The sequence below is a fragment of the Pristiophorus japonicus genome, chromosome 15 (assembly GCF_044704955.1).
Source record: "Pristiophorus japonicus isolate sPriJap1 chromosome 15, sPriJap1.hap1, whole genome shotgun sequence".
NCBI classification, from domain to species: Eukaryota; Metazoa; Chordata; class Chondrichthyes; family Pristiophoridae; genus Pristiophorus; species Pristiophorus japonicus.
In genome coordinates, this window is record NC_091991.1 from 137,745,407 (window position 1) to 137,763,689 (window position 18,283).

The 18,283-nt window shown below is 45.6% G+C and overlaps 1 protein-coding gene across 5 annotated transcripts in view; it reads right to left on the reverse strand.

Annotated features, from left to right (window-relative positions):
* Nucleotides 1–18,283, reverse strand: part of dnah3 (dynein axonemal heavy chain 3) — a 292,437-nt gene that overhangs the window by 113,536 nt on the left and 160,618 nt on the right. For all 5 annotated transcript variants that reach the window (XM_070900963.1, XM_070900965.1, XM_070900961.1 and 2 more), the window contains 3 exons: nt 17,252–17,352; nt 17,053–17,158; nt 12,616–12,745 (listed from right to left, as the gene is read on the reverse strand). In XM_070900963.1, the coding sequence (XP_070757064.1) occupies nt 12,616–12,745; nt 17,053–17,158; nt 17,252–17,352 (337 nt within the window). The remainder of the gene's footprint in view (nt 1–12,615; nt 12,746–17,052; nt 17,159–17,251; nt 17,353–18,283) is intronic.

Below are 18,283 nucleotides of genomic sequence, written 5' to 3' on the forward strand. Positions count from 1 at the left end.
TGATCATGGCACGTTCTTGATGGCCTCCGTCTTGGCGTTGGTGGGTCTGATGCCGTCTGCTGCGATTCTTCTTCCTAAGAATTCGACGTCCTGTGCCAGGAAAACACACTTCAAGCGTTTCAACCTGAGCCCCACGCGATCCAACCGATTAAGAACCTCCTCCAGATTCTTCAAGTGCTCCATGGTGTCCCGACCTGTAACCAATATGTCGTCCTGGAAGACCACTGTGCAAGGAACCAACTTTAGCAGGCTCTCCATGTTCCGCTGGAAGATCGCTGCGGCCGACCGAATCCTGAACGGGCACCAATTGTAGATAAACAGACCTTTGTGCGTGTTGATGCAGGTGAGGTCTTTCGAAGACTCCTCCAGCTCTTGCGTCATGTAGGCCGAGGTCAGGGCCAGCTTGGTGAATGTCTTCCCTCCAGCCAGAGTTGCGAATAGGTTGTCTGCCTTGGGTAGCGGGTACTGGTCCTGCAGCGAAAAACGGCTAATCGTTACTTTATAGTCCCCGCAAATTCTAACCGTACCATCCTCCTTGAGTACCGGAACAATCGGACTGGCTCAGTCGTTGAATTCCATTGGCGCGATGATGCCTTCACGTTGCAGCCTGTCCAGCTCGATTTCCACTTTTTCACGCATCATGTACGGTACCGCCCGAGCCTTGTGGTGGATGGGTCGCGTACCGGGAACCAAATGGATCTGCACTTTCGCCCCAGAGAAGCTTCCAATGCCTGGCTCGAATAACGAAGGGAACTTGCTTAGAACCTGGGTACATGCGGTGTCGTCGACGGACGAAAGCGCTCGGATGTCGTCCCAGTTCCAGCGGATTTTCCCCAGCCAGCTTCTGTCAAACAACGTGGGGCCATCCCCTGGCACAATCCATAGTGGGAGTTCATGTACTGCTCCATCATAGGAGACTTTGACTTCAGCACTGCCAATTACAGGGATTAGTTCCTTTGTGTAAGTCCTTAGTTTGGTGCAATTGGGGCTGAGCTTGGGCCTGTCGAAGGCCGTTTCCCCACAGCCTGTCGAAGGCCATTTTACTCATTATGGACTGACTTGCCCCCGCGTCCAGCTCCATAGATACTGGAATACCATTCAGTTCAACTTTCAACATTATTGGTGAGCATTTCGTAGTGAACATGTGTACCCCGTACACCACTGCCTCCTCCGCACGAGTTTCCAATTCTGTCTGATCCACTGTGGATCGATCTTCCTCTGCAACGTGGTGGTTTGCAGAGTTTGCAGCTCGCCTGCACATTCGTTGGAGGTGTCCCATTGTTCTGCAGCCATTGCCGCATAGTGCTTAAAGCGGCATTGATAGGGCCGATGATCACCTCTGCAGCGCCAACAGGGTGTTAACTGCCTTGCATTAACAGATGATGGCGGACTCTGGGTCAATTGAGGTCGGGCCACAGCAGCCGGTGTGTAGGTTCTGCCCTATACATTTCTGCTCAAAACCAATATTACTTTATGCACAGTACTGGCCGAAACTTCTTTGTTCTGCAAAATCTGCTTGGTGTTGTCGCTGATGGACATAAATGCCTGGGCTATCGTTATGGCTTTACTCAGATTCGGAGTTTCTACAGTCAACAGTTTGCGAAGGATTGTCTCATGTCCGATGCCCAGTACAAAACGGTTTCTGAGCATTTGTTCTAGGAATCCCTCAAACTCTCAATGTCCTGCAAGGCGCCTTAGTTCGGCGACATAGCTCACCACTTCCTGGCCCTCTGATCGTTGACACGTGTAGAACCGATATCTTGCCATCAAATCGCTTTCCTTAGGATTTAGGTGCTCCCGGACCAGCATACACAGTTTTTCGTAGGATTTCTCTGTTGGTATTGCCTGGTCCAGGAGATTCTTCATGGGGCCATAGGTTGATGCCCCACAGACAGTTAGGAGGATCGCCCTTCGTTTGGTTGCATTCTCGTCCCCTTCCAGCTCGTTGGCCACGAAGTATTGGTCGAGTCTCTCCACAAAGGCCTCCCAATCGTCCCCCTCTGAGAACTTCTCCAGGATGCCAACTGTTCTTTGCATTTTCACGCAGTTGTTCGTTACCTCGTCGCCAACTGTTACACTCATAATAAATGGTCAGACTGAGTACTGTGTGTAATGAGCAAGTGTGACCTTGGCTCCTTTATTAAGGTTCCAGAATGCAGGTACTTCGTGGGTGGCCTGCTTATATACTGTGCTCCCAAGGGATGCTGGGATCCCTTGGGACTCCAACAGGTAGGCCCTCTGGTGGTCAGGTATAATGCAGGTTACAAGGGATTAAATACATAGCAGTTACGAACTCCATTTTTGTACAGAGCCTGTATCATATCCCGGATGCAGCCATTTGAGGGATGCTCATATGTCTCCTGATGCAGCCTGGAAGGAGCCAGAGGCATAGAAAGTCAGTGTCACAGTGAGCTTCACTGCGACGGGCAGCGCAATCCTGGTGCCGATGTCAGGCTGCAGAGGTTTGGCTGCAGGAGATGGCATATTTCTGTCAGGACCTCCTTTCGGAAGCACAGCCTTCTGACACACTGCTCCTCTGACATGTCGAGTTATGAACGTTGCTCCCGGTAAACCCATGGGGGATAAGGCCTTCAGTCCCGACATCTATGCGGTCTCCTCAGATGTGGGCCGACATGGCCAACGGCGCTTCTATCCTGACGCTGTCTAACAACAACATGTAGAAGGCGTGCTAGTAATACACCCATTTAATTCTCAAACTCAGGATGTTAGTAACCTGCAAGGTCAGTTAAATCTGCCGCTGCAAAGTAAGAGGTTCACGCACCGTGCTCTGTCGAAACGTTGCACTCACAGTGACCTCCGATTAATCCGGTTGCTCCTCCCAAATAGCCTCCAGGTATGACCTAAAGAAAGTGGGACCGTCTGGTTTCTCCGGCGTGTTCAGTAGTGAACGTTAAATGAGCAGGGTGCTAGCGGGTCGTTGCACGTGTACTGATCTAACTGAAGTTAGACAGCAAGGCAGTAGCGTCTTGCGCCGCTGGTAAACCTGAACCAAATTTCCCAACAGGGCGCTACAATCTGCGCAGTCGGGTGTTAAGCCATTCGAGATGCATTAACGCCCCTCCGGGCCGTTAACTCAGGTGCAACACAAACACATTTCTTGTCCTTTGTGTTTAGTGATCTCAGTGAAATTTTTGTTCAGCTTGAGTAAATAATTAGTCTTTGGTTAGTTCGCTTTGAGGAGCGAAGAGAAAAATAAGTGTAATTTAATACAGTAGCCTAGTTTAGACCTAGGTAATAGCAATTATATAAATAATCACCTTATATCTAAGGAGCTTTTTAAAGTTTCTAATTAGAATGGAGGGACAGTTGCGACCCATAACCTGCAATTCCTGTGCCATGTGGGAACATCAGGATGCTCATGTGTCCTGGACGTCCACATGTACAGGAAGTGCCTGCAGCTGATCGAGCTCAAGCCTGAGGGACAGCTGGATTTACTGCAAGACATACAGCTAGCTGAATGTTTCCTGGATCGCTGGTTCCATGAGGTGGTCACCCCACAGCCAGACAGAATTCAGGGTTATAGGGAGGGAGGAACTTACACAACCACAATGGAGGTGGTACTCAGTAAGATAATGGGACTAAAGGCGGATAAATCCCCTGGACCTGATGGCTTGCATCTAGGGTCTTAAGAGAAGTAGCGGCAGGGATAGTGGATGCATTGGTTGTAATTTACCAACATTCCCTGGATTCTGGGAAGGTCCCAGCAGATTGGAAAACCACAAATGTAACGCTCCTATTTAAAAAAGGAGGCAGACAAAAAGCAGGAAACTATAGACCTGTTAGCCTCTGTGTTTGAGAAAATGTTGGAGTCCATTATTAAAGAAGCAGCAGGGATCAGTTCTGGGACCCCAACTATTTACAATCTATATTAATGACATGGAAGAAGGGACCGAGTGTAACGTAGCCAAGTTTGCTGATGATACAAAGATGGGACGACAAGCAATGTGTGAGGAGACACAAAAAATCTGCAAAAGGACATAAACAGGCTAAGTGAGTGGGCAAAAATTTGGCAGATGGAGTATCATGCTGGAAAGTGTGAGGTTATGCACTTTGGCAGAAAAAAAATCTAAGAGCAGGTTATTATTTAAATGGAAAAAAATTGCAAAAGTGCTGCAGTACAGTGGGACCTGGGGGTACTTGTGCATGAAACACAAAAGGTTAGTATGCAGGTACAGCAAGTGATCAGGAGGGCCAATGGAAGGTTCACTAGGTTAATTCCGGAGATGAGGGGGTTGACTTATGGAGGAAAGGTTGGGCCTCTACTCATTGGAATTCAGAAGAATGAGAGGTGATCGTATTGAAACGTATAAGATTATGAGGGGGCTTGACAAGGTGGATGCAGAGAGGATGTTTCCACTGATAGGGGAGACTAGAACTAGAGGCCATAATCTTAGAATAAGGGGCCGCCCATTTAAAACTGAGATGAGGAGAAATTTCTCTCAGTGGGTTGTAAATCTGTGGAATTCGCTGCGTCAGAGTGCTGTGGAAGCTGGGACATTGAATGGATTTAAGACAGATAGACAGTTTTTTAACTGATAAGGGAATAAGGGGTTATGGGGAGCGGGCAGGGAAGTGGACCTGAATCCATGATCGGATCAGCCATGATCGTATTAAATGGCAAAGCAGGGTCGAGGGGCCGTATGGCCTACTCCTGCTCCAATTTCGTATGTTCTTATGTTCTTAGAATAGCAAGTAGGAGGCCACCCGGAAAGGTAGAAAGTGGCAGGCAGTGCATAAATCCTCTGGGAGTGTGGCACTCTCAAACCAGAATTCAGCATTGAATACCAATGAGGGTGACAATACCTGAAAGAGTATAGTCCTGAGTCTGGCAGCGTGAGGCAAAAGTCTGTACAGTGGGGTACAGCAAAGTGTAGGAATGCCGTAGTAATTGCTGATTTGATAAGGGGACATACAGGCAGTTCTGTTACTGCCGACGCAAGTTGCATATGACATGTTGCCTCGCTGGTGCCATGGTAAGGCTCATCACGGAGAGGGTGCCGAACATTCTGTGGAGGGAAGGGGAAGAGCCAGAAGTCGTGGGCCATGTCAAGACCAATGACAGAGAGGAAAAGGGTTAAGGTCCTGCAGTCAGAGTTTAAGGAGCTAGTAAGGTAGTTAAAAAGCTGGACCTCCGATAGTAATCTCTGGATTACTCCCAGTACCACGCACTAGTGAGAGTGAAAATAGGAGAATATGGCAGGTTAATGTGTGGCTAGAGACATGGTTCAGGAGGAAGGGCATCAGATTCCTGGAACATTGGGACCAGTTCTGTGGCAGAAGGGGTTACCTGAGCAGAGTTGGGACCAATATCCTCGCAGGCAGGTTAACTAGTGCTGTGGCAAAAGGTTTAAACTAATTCGGCAGGCGTCTGGGCATCAAGGCTTAGTGCTAAAAAGTAGAAACAAGGTGCACAGAAGACTGGGACAGACAGTTAAGAGTTAGAAATAATACAGAGTTATGTGGGATCATAGAAAATACAGAGAGAATTAGGTTTGTAGTGTATGTATGTAAATGCATGAAGTGTGGTTAATAAGGTTGGTGAGCTGCAGGCGCAAATAGCTACATGGGAATATGATGTAGTGGCGATAATGGAGATCTGGTTCAAAAAATGGGAGGATTGGATGCTTAATATTCCCCAGGGTATTCAGAAAAATAGGGAAGTAATAAAAGCAGATGAGGCAGCAGTTATGATTAAGGAAAATAATACAGTGCTAGAAAGAGAATGTGCTTGAGGGGTCAAAGACCGAATATATTTGGTTGAAACTAAGAAATAGAAAAGCTATTACGCTACTTGGTGCATTTTATAGGCCACCAAATAGTGGGAAGGAGATTGAAGAGCAGATTAGTAGAGCAATTACTGAGAGGTACATGAACTACAGAGTAGAGTAATGATAATGGGAGACTTCAACTACCCCAATATTGAATGTGGCAGTGATCATGTTAAGGGCAGAGAGGGGGGGAAATTTCTCATGTGTGTTCAGGAAAACTTTGTTGATCAGTTATGTTTCATGCCCAACGAGGAAGGAGGCATTGTTGGATCTAGTCCTAGGGAATGAAGTGGGTCAAGTGGAGATTGTCACAGAGAGGTAGGATCTTGGGAATAATGATCATGGCATAATAAAGTTTAGATTCGTTATGGAGAAGGAAAAGGAACAATCTAGAATAAAAATACTTCACTGGAAGAGGGCTAATTTCAGCAAATTGAGGAAGGTTCTGGCCCAGATAAATTGGAGTCAAAGAGTGGCAGGCAGAAATGTAATGGAGAAATGGATGGCCTTTAAAGAGGAGATGGTTCGGCTACAGTCTCGGTACATTCCCACAAGGGTGAAAGAGAGGGCAACCAAAGCCAGAGCTGCCTGGATGACAAAGGAGTTACAGAGTAGGATGAAGCAAAAAAAGGTGGCATATGACAGTGTCAGCTTGATAATACAAGGGTGAATCAGGCTGAATATAAAAAGTACAGCGGTGAAAAAGAAATTAAGAGGGGCAAATAGACAGAATGAGAATAGATTGGCGGCTAACATAAAAGGGAATACAAAGATCTTCTACAGGCATACTAACATTAAAAGGATTGTCAGAGGAGTGGTGGGGCTAATTAGGGACCAAAATGGAAAACTATTGATGGAGACAGAAGGCATGGCTGAGGTACTAAATGAATACTTTGCATTGGTGTTTACCAAGGAAGAGGACTTTGCCAAAACAACGGTAAATGAGGAGGTTGTTGAGATACTGGATGAAATAAAAATAGCTAAAGAGGAGGTACTAGACAGGCTGGTAGTACCCAAGAAGGATATTCAGCCAGCCCCGAGGCCCCGACTTGTGTGGGAACACCAGAGGAGCAGCGGGCAGTTAAATGAGCGAGCAGCCAACCACTGCAGGGAGCAGCGCAAGCAGCTAAGAGAGGGCGACAAAGGCAAAGACGGCAACTACATTCGACATCACAGGAAAGCAGGGAAGTGATTGGTGAGTTTCTCCCTCTTTTCTTGGGTATTGCTTTAGAAACTAGGTGCAGGAGTAGGCCATTCGGCCCTTCTAGCCTGCACCGCCATTCAATGAGTTCATGGCTGAACATGCAACTTCAGTACCCCATTCCTGCTATAGAAACATTAAGGGCCGGGATTAAAAATTAAATCTAATTAATTAAATGCATTCGTGATGGCAGGGCAGGTGATGTGTTACTGCTGCAACATGTGGAAGCTGGTGGACACCATTGAGGCCCATCGCAACCACATCTGCAGCAAGTGTCTGCAGTTCGAGAAACTTCGGCACCGCATTGATGAGCTGGAGTCCAAGCTGCAGACACTGTGACACATCAAGGAGGGGGAGAGTTACCTGAACAGTGCGTTCCAGGAGGCAGTCACACCAATTAGATTAATTAATTCAAATATAGTCTGTGGTCAGGGACAGGAAGGTGAGACTACAAGTGAGGAAGGTATGGGGACCCAGGATGTAGTGATGGAGGAACTTCAGCCCTTGCTCTTGTCCAACAGGCTCAAGGCTTACTCCCTGTGTGGCCGAGAGCAAGGACTACAGGGAGGATGGGCAAACTAACCACAGCACCGTGGTACAGGGGGCCATTCAAGTGGGGGGAGTAAAATGAAACATTGCAGTGGTAGGGGACAGTATCATTAGGGGGATAGATACAGTTCTCAACAGCTGAGAGCGTGAGTCCTAAAGGCTGTGTTGCCTGCCTGGTGCCAGGGTTAAGGACATCTTCTCAAGGCTGGAGAGGAACTTGGAGTGGAAGGGGCAAGATCCAGTTGTCGTGGTCCATGTCAGTATCAACAACATAGGTAGGACAAACAAAGAAGTTCTGCTGAGGGAGTATGAGCAGCTAGGGGCCAAATTAAAAAGCAGAAATACAAAGGTAATAATCTCTGGATTACTACCTGAGCCACGAGCAAATTTGCATAGGGTAATTAAGATCGGAGGGTTAAACACGTGGCTCAAAGACTGGTGTGGGAGAAATGGATTTTGATTCGTGGGGCACTGGCACCAGTACTGGGGTAAGAGGGAGCTGTTCCGTTGGGACGGGCTCCACTTGAACCATGCTGGGACTAGAGTCCTGGCAAATCAAATTACTAGGGCTGTAGAGAGGACTTTAAACTAACTAGTGGAGGGGGGAGGAGGGGGAAGAGTGGGAAAGAGGGTTCAGGTGAGTGGGAATTTAACAAGTCAAAGAGCAAGGAGAGGGCAACAGTGTAAGGTAGCACTGGGGGAAATGATAACCAGAGCATGGCAGCAAAGGACACAATGTATAAACATAAGAGTGTATCAGAAAGTGGGGTCAAAGCAGGAAAAATGGTAAAAAAAAATGTTAAGCTCTTTATCTGAATGCACGCAGCATTCGTCACAAAATAGATGAGTTGACGGCACAAATAGATTATATGGGTATGATCTGATAGCCGTTACAGAGACATGGTTGCAAGGTGACCAAGGCTGGGGACTAAATATTATGGGGTATTTGACAATTCGGAAGGATCGACAGAAACAAAAAGGAGGTGGGGTAGCTCTGTTAATTGTAAGGTTCGCAAAGATATTTGGCTCAGGGCACAGGAAGATGCCAGAATCTGGAGACTAAAACTTGAAGCACAGGAAAAGGCGACAGCCAACTACGGTTTTGAATTGATGAAGGACATTGATACTGGACAATGGAATATTTTAAAGCTTTTCTGATTGACTATGAAAAGGAGCATTCATGAAATTATGTGGCCTGGAATCTTGAGCAAGCCTCGATTGATTTCGATGGGAGAAATTAGCATTGGGACAATGCTCTAGGTTTCACTCAAACAATGGGGTCAGGTTAACTTCATGGCCTGAATCAGAAAAACGTTTATCTGCGAGCCGACAACCAGACACACCCATCAACATAGGCAGTCCCTCTTAAAATAAGTCCTTAGGTGGCTGAACAGTCCAATACGAGAACCACAGTCCCTGTTACAGGTGGGACAGATAGTCGTTGAGGGAAAGGGTGGATGGGGCAGGCTTGCCGCACGCTCTTTCCGCTGCCTGCCCTTGATTTCTGCATGCTCTTGGCGATGAGACTCGAGGTGCTCAGCGCCCTCCCGGATGCAGATCCTCCACTTAGGGAGGTCTTTGGCCAGGGACTCCCAGATGTCGGTGGGGATGTTGCATTTTATCAGGGAGGCTTTGAGGGTGTCCCTCCAACGTTTCCTCTGCCTACCTTTGGCTCGTTTGCCATGAAGGTGTTCCGAGTAGAGCGCTTGCTTTGGGAGTCTCGTGTCTGGCATACGAACAATGTGGCTTTGCCCAGTGGAGCTGATCAAGTGTGGTCAGTGCTTCAATGCGAGGGATGTTGGCCTGGTCGACGACGCTAACGTTGGTGTGTCTGTGCTCCCAGGGGATTTGTAGGATCTTGCGGAGACATCGTTGGTGGTATTTCTCCAGCGATTTGAGGTGTCACACCCATCAACAGTAAGCAGAAACCACATTAAATGTGTATTTCAGGGAGCGGGATACAAAGATGAGTCATCTTCAATCTCGCAGACTCTGCATATCTCCGGTGGTTGAATTACCAGTTGATGATGTGTGAATGCTGGCCATTCAGAAGCCCAGCAACTGAAACTACGGTTGAGGGAGGACTTTGTGACAAAAAGACTTTAAGACGGAAGGACCTTGACAGGGAAACACACAGGAAGACACTCTCTTGCTCTCGAGGGCTGCGGCAATCAGGTGAAGATGGACGGGGACCGGTCATTCCCAGCTCCAGGGCCCACAATCGACATCGGTGACGACCAGCCCGATTGGGTGATTGTATGTTTCAACCAAATCTCTAAGGGATTTTGTCTGTTTTGTTGGTTTTAATAAACCAATAGTTTTGGGTTGAGACTAAACCTATGTGTGTCGTGTATATTTTGTTCCTATAAATCCCAGAGTCAAAGAACTGTAGTAAAGGCAAGGAAAGCAAAAACCTTACAAATCAAGGATGAGATCAGTGCGGTAGTAAGAAATGATATTGCCTCAGAAGATCAGGATACAGAATCAGTTTGGGTGGAGATCAGGAATAATAATGGGAAAAAGTCACTGATGGGCATAGTCTATAGGTCCCCTAACAGTAGCTACACTGTTGGACGGAGTATAAATCAAGAAATAATGGAGGCTTGTAAAAAAGGAACGGCAATAATCATGGGTGATTTTAATCTTCATATTAATTGGACAAATCAAATTGGTCAAGGTAGCCTTGAGGAAGAGTTCATAGAGTGTATCTGGGATAGTTTCCTTCAACAGTACGTTGCGGAACCAACCAGGGAGCAGGCTATCTTAGATGTGGTACTGTGTAAAGGATCCTCGAGGAAAGAATGATCATAGCATGGTTGAGTTTCAAATTCAGAGGGTGAGAAAGTTGGATCTCAAACCAGTGTCCCAAGCTTAAATAAAGGAGGTTACAAAAGTATGAAGGCAGAGTTGGCTAAAGTGGACTGGGAAAACAAATTAAAGTGTGGGACGGCTGATGAGCAGTGGCAGACATTCAAGGAAATAATTCATAACTCTCAACAAAAATATATCCCAATGAGAAGGAAAGACTGTAAGAGAAGGGATAACCATCTGTGGCTAACTAAGGAAATAAGGAATGGTATCAAATTGAAAACAAGGGTATACAAAGTGGCCAAGATTAGTGGGAGGCCAGAGGATTGGGAAACTTTTAAAAACCAGCAAAGAACAACTAAAAAAAATAATAAAGAGAGGGATGATAGATTATGAAAGTAAACTAGCAAGAAATATAGAAACAGATATTAAGAGTTTTGACAGGTATATAAAAAGGAAAAGAGTGGTTAAGGTAAATGTTGAGTCCCTTACAGGATGAGACTGGGGAATTAATAATGAGGAACAGGGAAATGGCAGATACTTTGAACAAATATTTTGTATTGGTCTTCATGGTAGAAGACACTAAAAACATCCCAATAATGGATAATCAAGGGGCTTTCGGGAGGGAGGAACTTAAAACTGTCACAATCACTAAAGTAGTAGTACTCGGTAAAATAATGGGACTAAAGGCGGACAAGTCCCCTGGACATGATGGCTTACATCCTAGGGTCTTAAAAGAAGTGGCTGCAGAGATAGTGAATGCCTTGGTTGTAATATACCAAAATTCCCTGGATTCTGGGGAGGTCCCAGCAAATTGGAAAACCACAAATGTAATGCCTCTATTTAAAAAAGAAGCCAGACAGAAAGCAGGAAACTATAGACCAGTTAGCCTAATATCTGTCGTTGGGAAATGTTGGAGTCCATTATTAAGGAAGCAGTAGCAGGACATTTGGAAAAGCCTAATTCAGTCAAGCAGAGTCAGCATGGTTTTATGAAAGGGAAATCATGTTTGACAAATTTGCTGGAGTCCTTTGAGGATGTAACGAGCAGGGTGGATAAGGGGGAACCAGTGGATGTGGTGTATTTGGATTTCCAGAAGACGTTCGATAAGGTGCCACATAAAAGGTTACTGCACGATAAAAGTTCACGGGGTTGGGAGTAAAATATTAGGAAGGATAGAGGGGATTGGCTAACTAACAGAAAAGAGAGAGTCGGGATAAATGAGTCATTTTCCGTTTGGCAAACAATAACTAGTGGGGTGCCACAGGGATCGGTGCTGGGGCCTCAACTATTTACAGTCTATATTAGTGACTTGGATCATTTCAAATCCCCCTCCCCATGCACCGGCCCCACGCGATCCCTCCCTCGCTCCTCTGTGCAGCCTAATGCTACAGGCCGACCTGCCCACAGCTAGTCAGCCTCTCAATCTGGCTGGTTGCAGATGGGAGACAGAGGTTTCCCATGCATATGGGGAAGAAATTGGTCTCTACTGTACTAGATTTCTGGACAAGAAATAAGAGTGGAGGAATTTCCAGATGTGATCTCCCAAATTGGCAGCCGGCAACTTCCAAGTGCTCACCTAAAACAGGCCTCGGGCCCCTTGAAAATACAAATCAGGGGCCTAATGCCTGTTTTAGGACCCTGATGCCAAATTGGGCAATAACTGGACGGATTCCGCACCGCACATGCTCCACTCGGTTTTTTCGGATCTACAGCAGCCTAATCTGTGGTCCTTAAAGGGACCACTGGAGGCTGCTGATGAAAAGGCAAGTTTTGTTTCTTTTACTTACCTTAACTTAGAGTCAAGAGTGCAATACTGCAGGCCACTGCTGGCCTGCATCCCTCCGACCCCACCACCCCACCAAGGATATACCTGCTTGCTGGTAATTCATGAGACCACTTTTACAATATTATAAATTGTACTTTTGTCTTTTCCTTCCCTGCTCCCAGCCTACAATAAAAAAAACTTGAACATAGTATTGATCAAATCATGTTTTTTTCCATTTGATGTTTAAAAAAATGCATCTGGAAAATGGATTTCCTCCCAAGTTTTCAAAACCCCAGGCATTTATTAGTCCTTTTGTGAAAATTAAGTACTGAGTGACTGATCCCCAACGTACTTTTGCACAAATATTACCAACACATTACTACCTATACTGCAACCACATAGCATTGTCCTAAAACATTAGCACTTGAGAGATACTGAATTTCTGTTGCATTTATGCTGTGGAAGTGCAGTAAGATTCAAATTTAAATAAGAACACTTACCCATTAAACAAGAATAGAGCCTCATCATACTATAGGCCAGGTGCATCGGAGAGGTCTGCACGAAAAACTTGCATTGTAATCGGGTAAAGTCCAAACAGGGCTGGATCAGCCAATGGAACATGTCATTGATCTAAAAACAAAATAATTTAGATGTCTACCTGAAGTGTCTCTACATTTACAATTTTTAGAATCTTCAAAATAGCTCCCCAATGACTCAGTAAGTTTATCCATTGAGTAGCTAAGGGTGTTTATCCAGTGACCCATTTTTGCATGATGAAGGTCGCAAATTCAAGTCTTGGTCTGTCCTGAACTAGCTGGTCTTATCTAAAGCAGCAATAGGAATTTATAATTGACCTCAATACCCCTGGGTTAAGGAGGGGAAATCAGTCAGGGTTTCCGTTCTTGATGGTTAACTAGTGATCTGTCCTGGAAGCTTGCACATGTGGATGTTGGAAGAGAACACGATTGGGTTCAGCTGTAATGCCTCAACAATTGCACAGCCTGCCAACACTCGCCATCAAGGCTCACACATGATACTATGGCCACAGGATGAGACACGAGAGGGTCGCCAGCATCTGTGAAACCGTACCTCAACAAGGAGTCTGAGCTTTCAGGGGAAAGGAAGGAGAGAGTAATTGGTCCTCAAAAATACCCTTTCAAAATAACGAAATGATTGAAGGATATCCTGTTGAATCCCCAAAAGCAGTATGTTCTGTTAGCTATACCAACGTACTATATATTTTTTATTCATTCACGGGATGTGGGTATCTCTGGCAATGCCAACATTTATTGCCCACCCCTAATTGCACTTTGATACAACAGAGGGCAGTTAAGAGTCAAACACATTGCTGTGAGTCTGGAGTTACATATAGGCCAGACCGGGTAAGGACGGCATATTTCCTTTCCTGAAGGACAATAGTGAACCAGATGGGTTTTTACGACAATCCGGTAGTTTCATGGTCACTATTACGGATATAGCAATGTGGATTTACATAAGAACATAAGCAGGAGTAGGCCATTTGGCCCCTCGAGCTTGCTCTGCCATTTAATAAGATCATGGCTCATCTGATCCTGGCCTCAAATCCACTTCCCTACCCTTTCCCCATAACCCTTGACTCCCTTTAGTACTTTTCTTTACACCACAATGTCAGTCGTAATGGGTATCTATCAGTGGGGTCACTGTATAAACATTTTCTTAGTTTTAAAAGAATACAGAATAAGTATAAAAATTGTCTACATGGATGTAATTATCATCCTTTTCTCAGATAATTTAAACCTTGTCCTCCCCTCCTCCCCTCTGTCCTCAGTACTTAAGCAAAATTATTTGCTTCACTATGGAGCAAGACCCGAGCCAGTGGTTGGGGAGTTACACATTTAACATGTGAAAAGAATCAACAACTTTTTACTCTTTTGACTATATTTAAAATCAAACTCTCCTGTTTTATTTTACCCCCTTGTTGTCTCCTGGGGGCAGGGGAAAGGGGGAAGGGTGCAGTATCTCCTGTGGGTGGGAAGCTGTGTGCCATTACTCTGTGGCACCACACACTGGAGCTCCAATGCACCTCATCAGGAAGTATTCATGGCCTGACACTGACTGAAGCTGAATACTTATGGTCCTTCTGGCGGACTCCACCATAACTTCAGCAGGAGTCCACAAGAACAGCCGGAAACTAGTCTGGAAACCAGTTACATTGGGATATGGGGATAGGGCGGGAAAGTGGAGTTGAAGTAGTTGTTCAGCCATGATCTTATTGAATGGTAGAGCAGGATCGAGGGGCCGTATGGCCTAATCCTGCGCCTCGTTCCGATGTTCTAACCTTGTACCAAAGATTCCAGATGGCCGTGTGGAGGTGGGGCCTCCAACCGCCCTTTACAAGGACATTGGCGCAAAGTGGCGGGGGTGGGAGGGCCACACTCTGAACCTCAGAGTTCTTGCATCCTGGGCTTGCACAAGGACCTGGAGTATAGTCAGCGCCGGTACGCCTGATGAATTGGCTGACCAACCAGCAGTTTGGGGCCCATTGGGTTTGGGTCTAGACAACAACAACAACTTGTATTTATATAGCACCTTTAATGTAGTGAAACGTCCCAAGGCGCTTCACAGGAGTATTATGAGATAACAATTTGACACCAAACCACATAAGTAGAAATTAGCGCAGGTGACCAAAAGCTTGGACAAAGAGGTGTGTTTTAAGGAGCGTCTTGAAGGAGGGAAGAGAGATAGCGAGGTGGAGAGGTTTAGGCCTGGAGTTCCAGAGCTTCGAGCCCAGGCAACAGAAGGCACAAGAGAGCAGAATCAGAGGAGTGCAGACATCTCCAGGGTGGGTGGGGGGGGGGGGGGGGGGGGGCTGGAGGAAATTAGAGATAGGAAGGCCATGGAGGGATTTGAAAAAGGATGAGAATTTTGAAACTGAGGCCAGGCGTTGCTTAACTGGAAGCCAATGTAGGTCAGCGAGCAGAGGAGTGAAGGGTGAGCGAGACTTGGTGCGTGTTAGGACACGGGCAGCCGAGTTTTGGATTACCTCTAGTTTACGCAGGGTAGAATGTGGGAGGCCAGTCAGGAGTGCATTGGAATAGTCCAGTCTAGAGGTAACAAAGGCATGGATGAGGGCTTCAGCAGCGGATGAGCTGAGGAGACGGGCAAAGTTACGGAGGTGGAAATAGGCAGTCTTAGTTATGCTGCAGATACGTGGTTGAAAGCTCATTTCAGGGTCAAATATGACACCAAGGTTGTTAACAGTCTGGTTCAGCATCAGACAGAAGTTGGAGAGAGGGATGGAGTCAGTGGTTAGGGAACGGAGTTTGTGGCGGGGACCGAAAACAATGGCTTCGATCTTCCCAATATTCAATTGGAGAAAGTGTCTGCTCATCTAGAACTGGATGTCGGACAAGCAGTCTGACAATTTGGAGACCGTGGAAAGGTCAAGAGAAATGATACTGAGATAGAGCTGTGTGTCATCAGCGTGCAGGTGGAAACTGACGCTGTGTTTCCGGATGATGTCGTCAAGGAGTAATATGTAGATGAGAAATAGGTGGGGGGCAAGGATAGATCCTTGGGAGTCCCCAGAGGTAACGATGCGGGGACGGGAAGAGAAGCAGTTGCAGGTGATTCTCTGGAACTAGGCAATTGCGGTCCCAACCACCAAAGATTATAAACATTATTTTTTCCTTAAACGATTTCAAGGCAGCCCCCATTGTACAGGGACCGTGGATCAGAAGCAGAGGTCTGGGTAGGCATATCTCAGCACTTACACAATGTGCTGTCCTAATGATTTTCCCATTTCAAATTAGTAAGTACAACTGGGTAGGTTATGATCAAATTAGCAGTAGCACCAAACAAAATACCAAACACTATCCCAGGATAATTTAGCTTTGGATACTGAGAACTAGACTCAGATTTTTATCCATTTTCATTAATTACAATTTTGTAGGCATTTAATAGTTATATCTCATATATAGATTGATTGACCGCTTTGCAGTCCACAAGCATGACCCTGAGCTTCCGGTCGCCTGTCATTTTAATTCTCTGCCGCACTCCCACTCTGACCTCCCTGTCTTTGGCCTTCTGCACTGTTCCTATGAAGCTCAATGTAAGCTCAAGGAACGACACCTTATCTTTTGATTAAGCATTTTACAACCTTCCAGACTCAACATTGAGTTCAACAATTTCAGATCACCACCCATTGTTTCAGACAGCAGTTGTTGCTAATGATTCTGCCATTTACACCTCCTCTAGATCTATCTTTTGTTTCTTTACTTGTCCCATTACCATCCACTTTTGCCTTACACCATCATCCGTTTTGTCATTTAATCTCTCCTGCCTTCCACCCCATCACAGACCTTCCCTTTTGTTCTTTCCTCCACTCTCCCTTTTCTCTGCATGTGTACATGCTTAAAACCCGTTACATCTCTAACTTTTTCCAGTTCTGATGAAAGGTCAACGTTCTGAAACGTTACCTTTGTTTCTCTCTCCACAGATGCCTGACCTGCTGAGTATTTCCAGCAATTTCTGCTTATATTTCAGATTTCCAGCAACTGCAGTATTTTTCTTTTGTATTTCTTATATAAGAGTCTGCAATAACTTCACAGCTAACTGAAGTACAAATGTCGATTGCCTAGTTTACAACCAAGCTCACAGGGGAGGGCATTCTTCAGCATTGAATTTTGTAATTGGAGGTTAGGTTATAGATGTATTGTGAGAATGTGGTGAACAACAGCGAGAGAATTGCTACAATTGAAAGAAAGCTGAGAATTAAAACTAACATTGGAAACTCACCATGTGAGAATTTCAGGCATGAATGAGATTCCGAACGCTCAGCATGCACACTTACTACATGTGGTGCCATTAATTGCTGTCAACAACATAGAATAACAACTTGGGCAAGTTTTGTTGCTGTTTATCATTTGAAATTTAAACATTTCAAAACATAGATTTACCAGTTCTTTATGTTCAGCGGTGACAGTTGATGGTAGAGTGTCCATGTAAGAATCTTTGAGTGGCGCCCAACCCAGTTGATGGGGCTCCAGGTAAATCATACCACACCTGTTAAAAGAGGATTGCAATTTAGCACTTGACAAAAGTGGCTGGATCCTGTGCCAAGTGCTCAGTCTTTGATAATCTCACAGTTCATCATACCTGCTGACAGTCGCTGGAGAAGCCTGTTCTAAATCTGCCGGCTCAAATATTAAACTCATTTTGGAATTCATCTGGATAATTTCACCACTCATCAAACACAACTGGAAGACAAATGGCACATAAACAATGGAGAGTAGCACACTGTAGGAGACCATTTCATCATGGGTCTAAATAATAAAGATGTTAAGAATCATTAATGGGCCTCTAGCAAATCTTTTAATTGCTCTTCCAGCTGAAAGAATTGAAAGCTGCCCGAAAAGTAATATTTTACAACTTTCAAAACTTTGAGAGATTAAATCAACCACTAAAATATATCTTCTCCTCCCCAAGTCTTCCTGGATCACCCAGCATTCCACAGTAAGGAGTGTGTCCTGATCTCGGGTTTCTACCAATGCAGCTGTTAAGCTGACTGATAGGAGATGCATAACAGCTTCCCAGGATATCTCTCCCTCTCACCTACCCCACTTTTTCTTTGAGGAAGCACCTGGACACTGTTCATTGGTTGTCCCTTATGAAATTGACAAATAGCGCAAATTAAATTATGCACATAAGTACCCATTCAACCACCAATGTACTACACTCCCTGTTGCCTAAATACCACAAATTTAATAACGTTGATACATCCTTACTATACTGTATAAATGCACATGAGGCCCATGCTTGAGAGGTCAGTCTGTGACCTGTCCTTTATTCCATAGCACTCAAGTGATGCAAGTGGGTGGAGCTTGCCCTTTTATATCTGAAGGTCCAGGTTAGGAGTGTCTCCCACAAGTTCACCACCTAGTGGTCATTGTTCTCACAGTGTACAACAGTTATACATGGGTTACAATGCTGGTTGAATACATGACATTACCTCCCCCCCCAAAGTCTTATTGGGATCACAGGTTGAGTCTCTCTGGTGGTTTACGCTCTCTTGTAGAGCGCCTGAGTTGGGGCTCCGGTTGTTGGGCGCTGGCTTGAGTGTCTGCTGTTTGCGGTGCCTCAGGCCTGTCCAGACTGCCCACAGTGACTGGGCTCTCCTCCCTTTGGTTC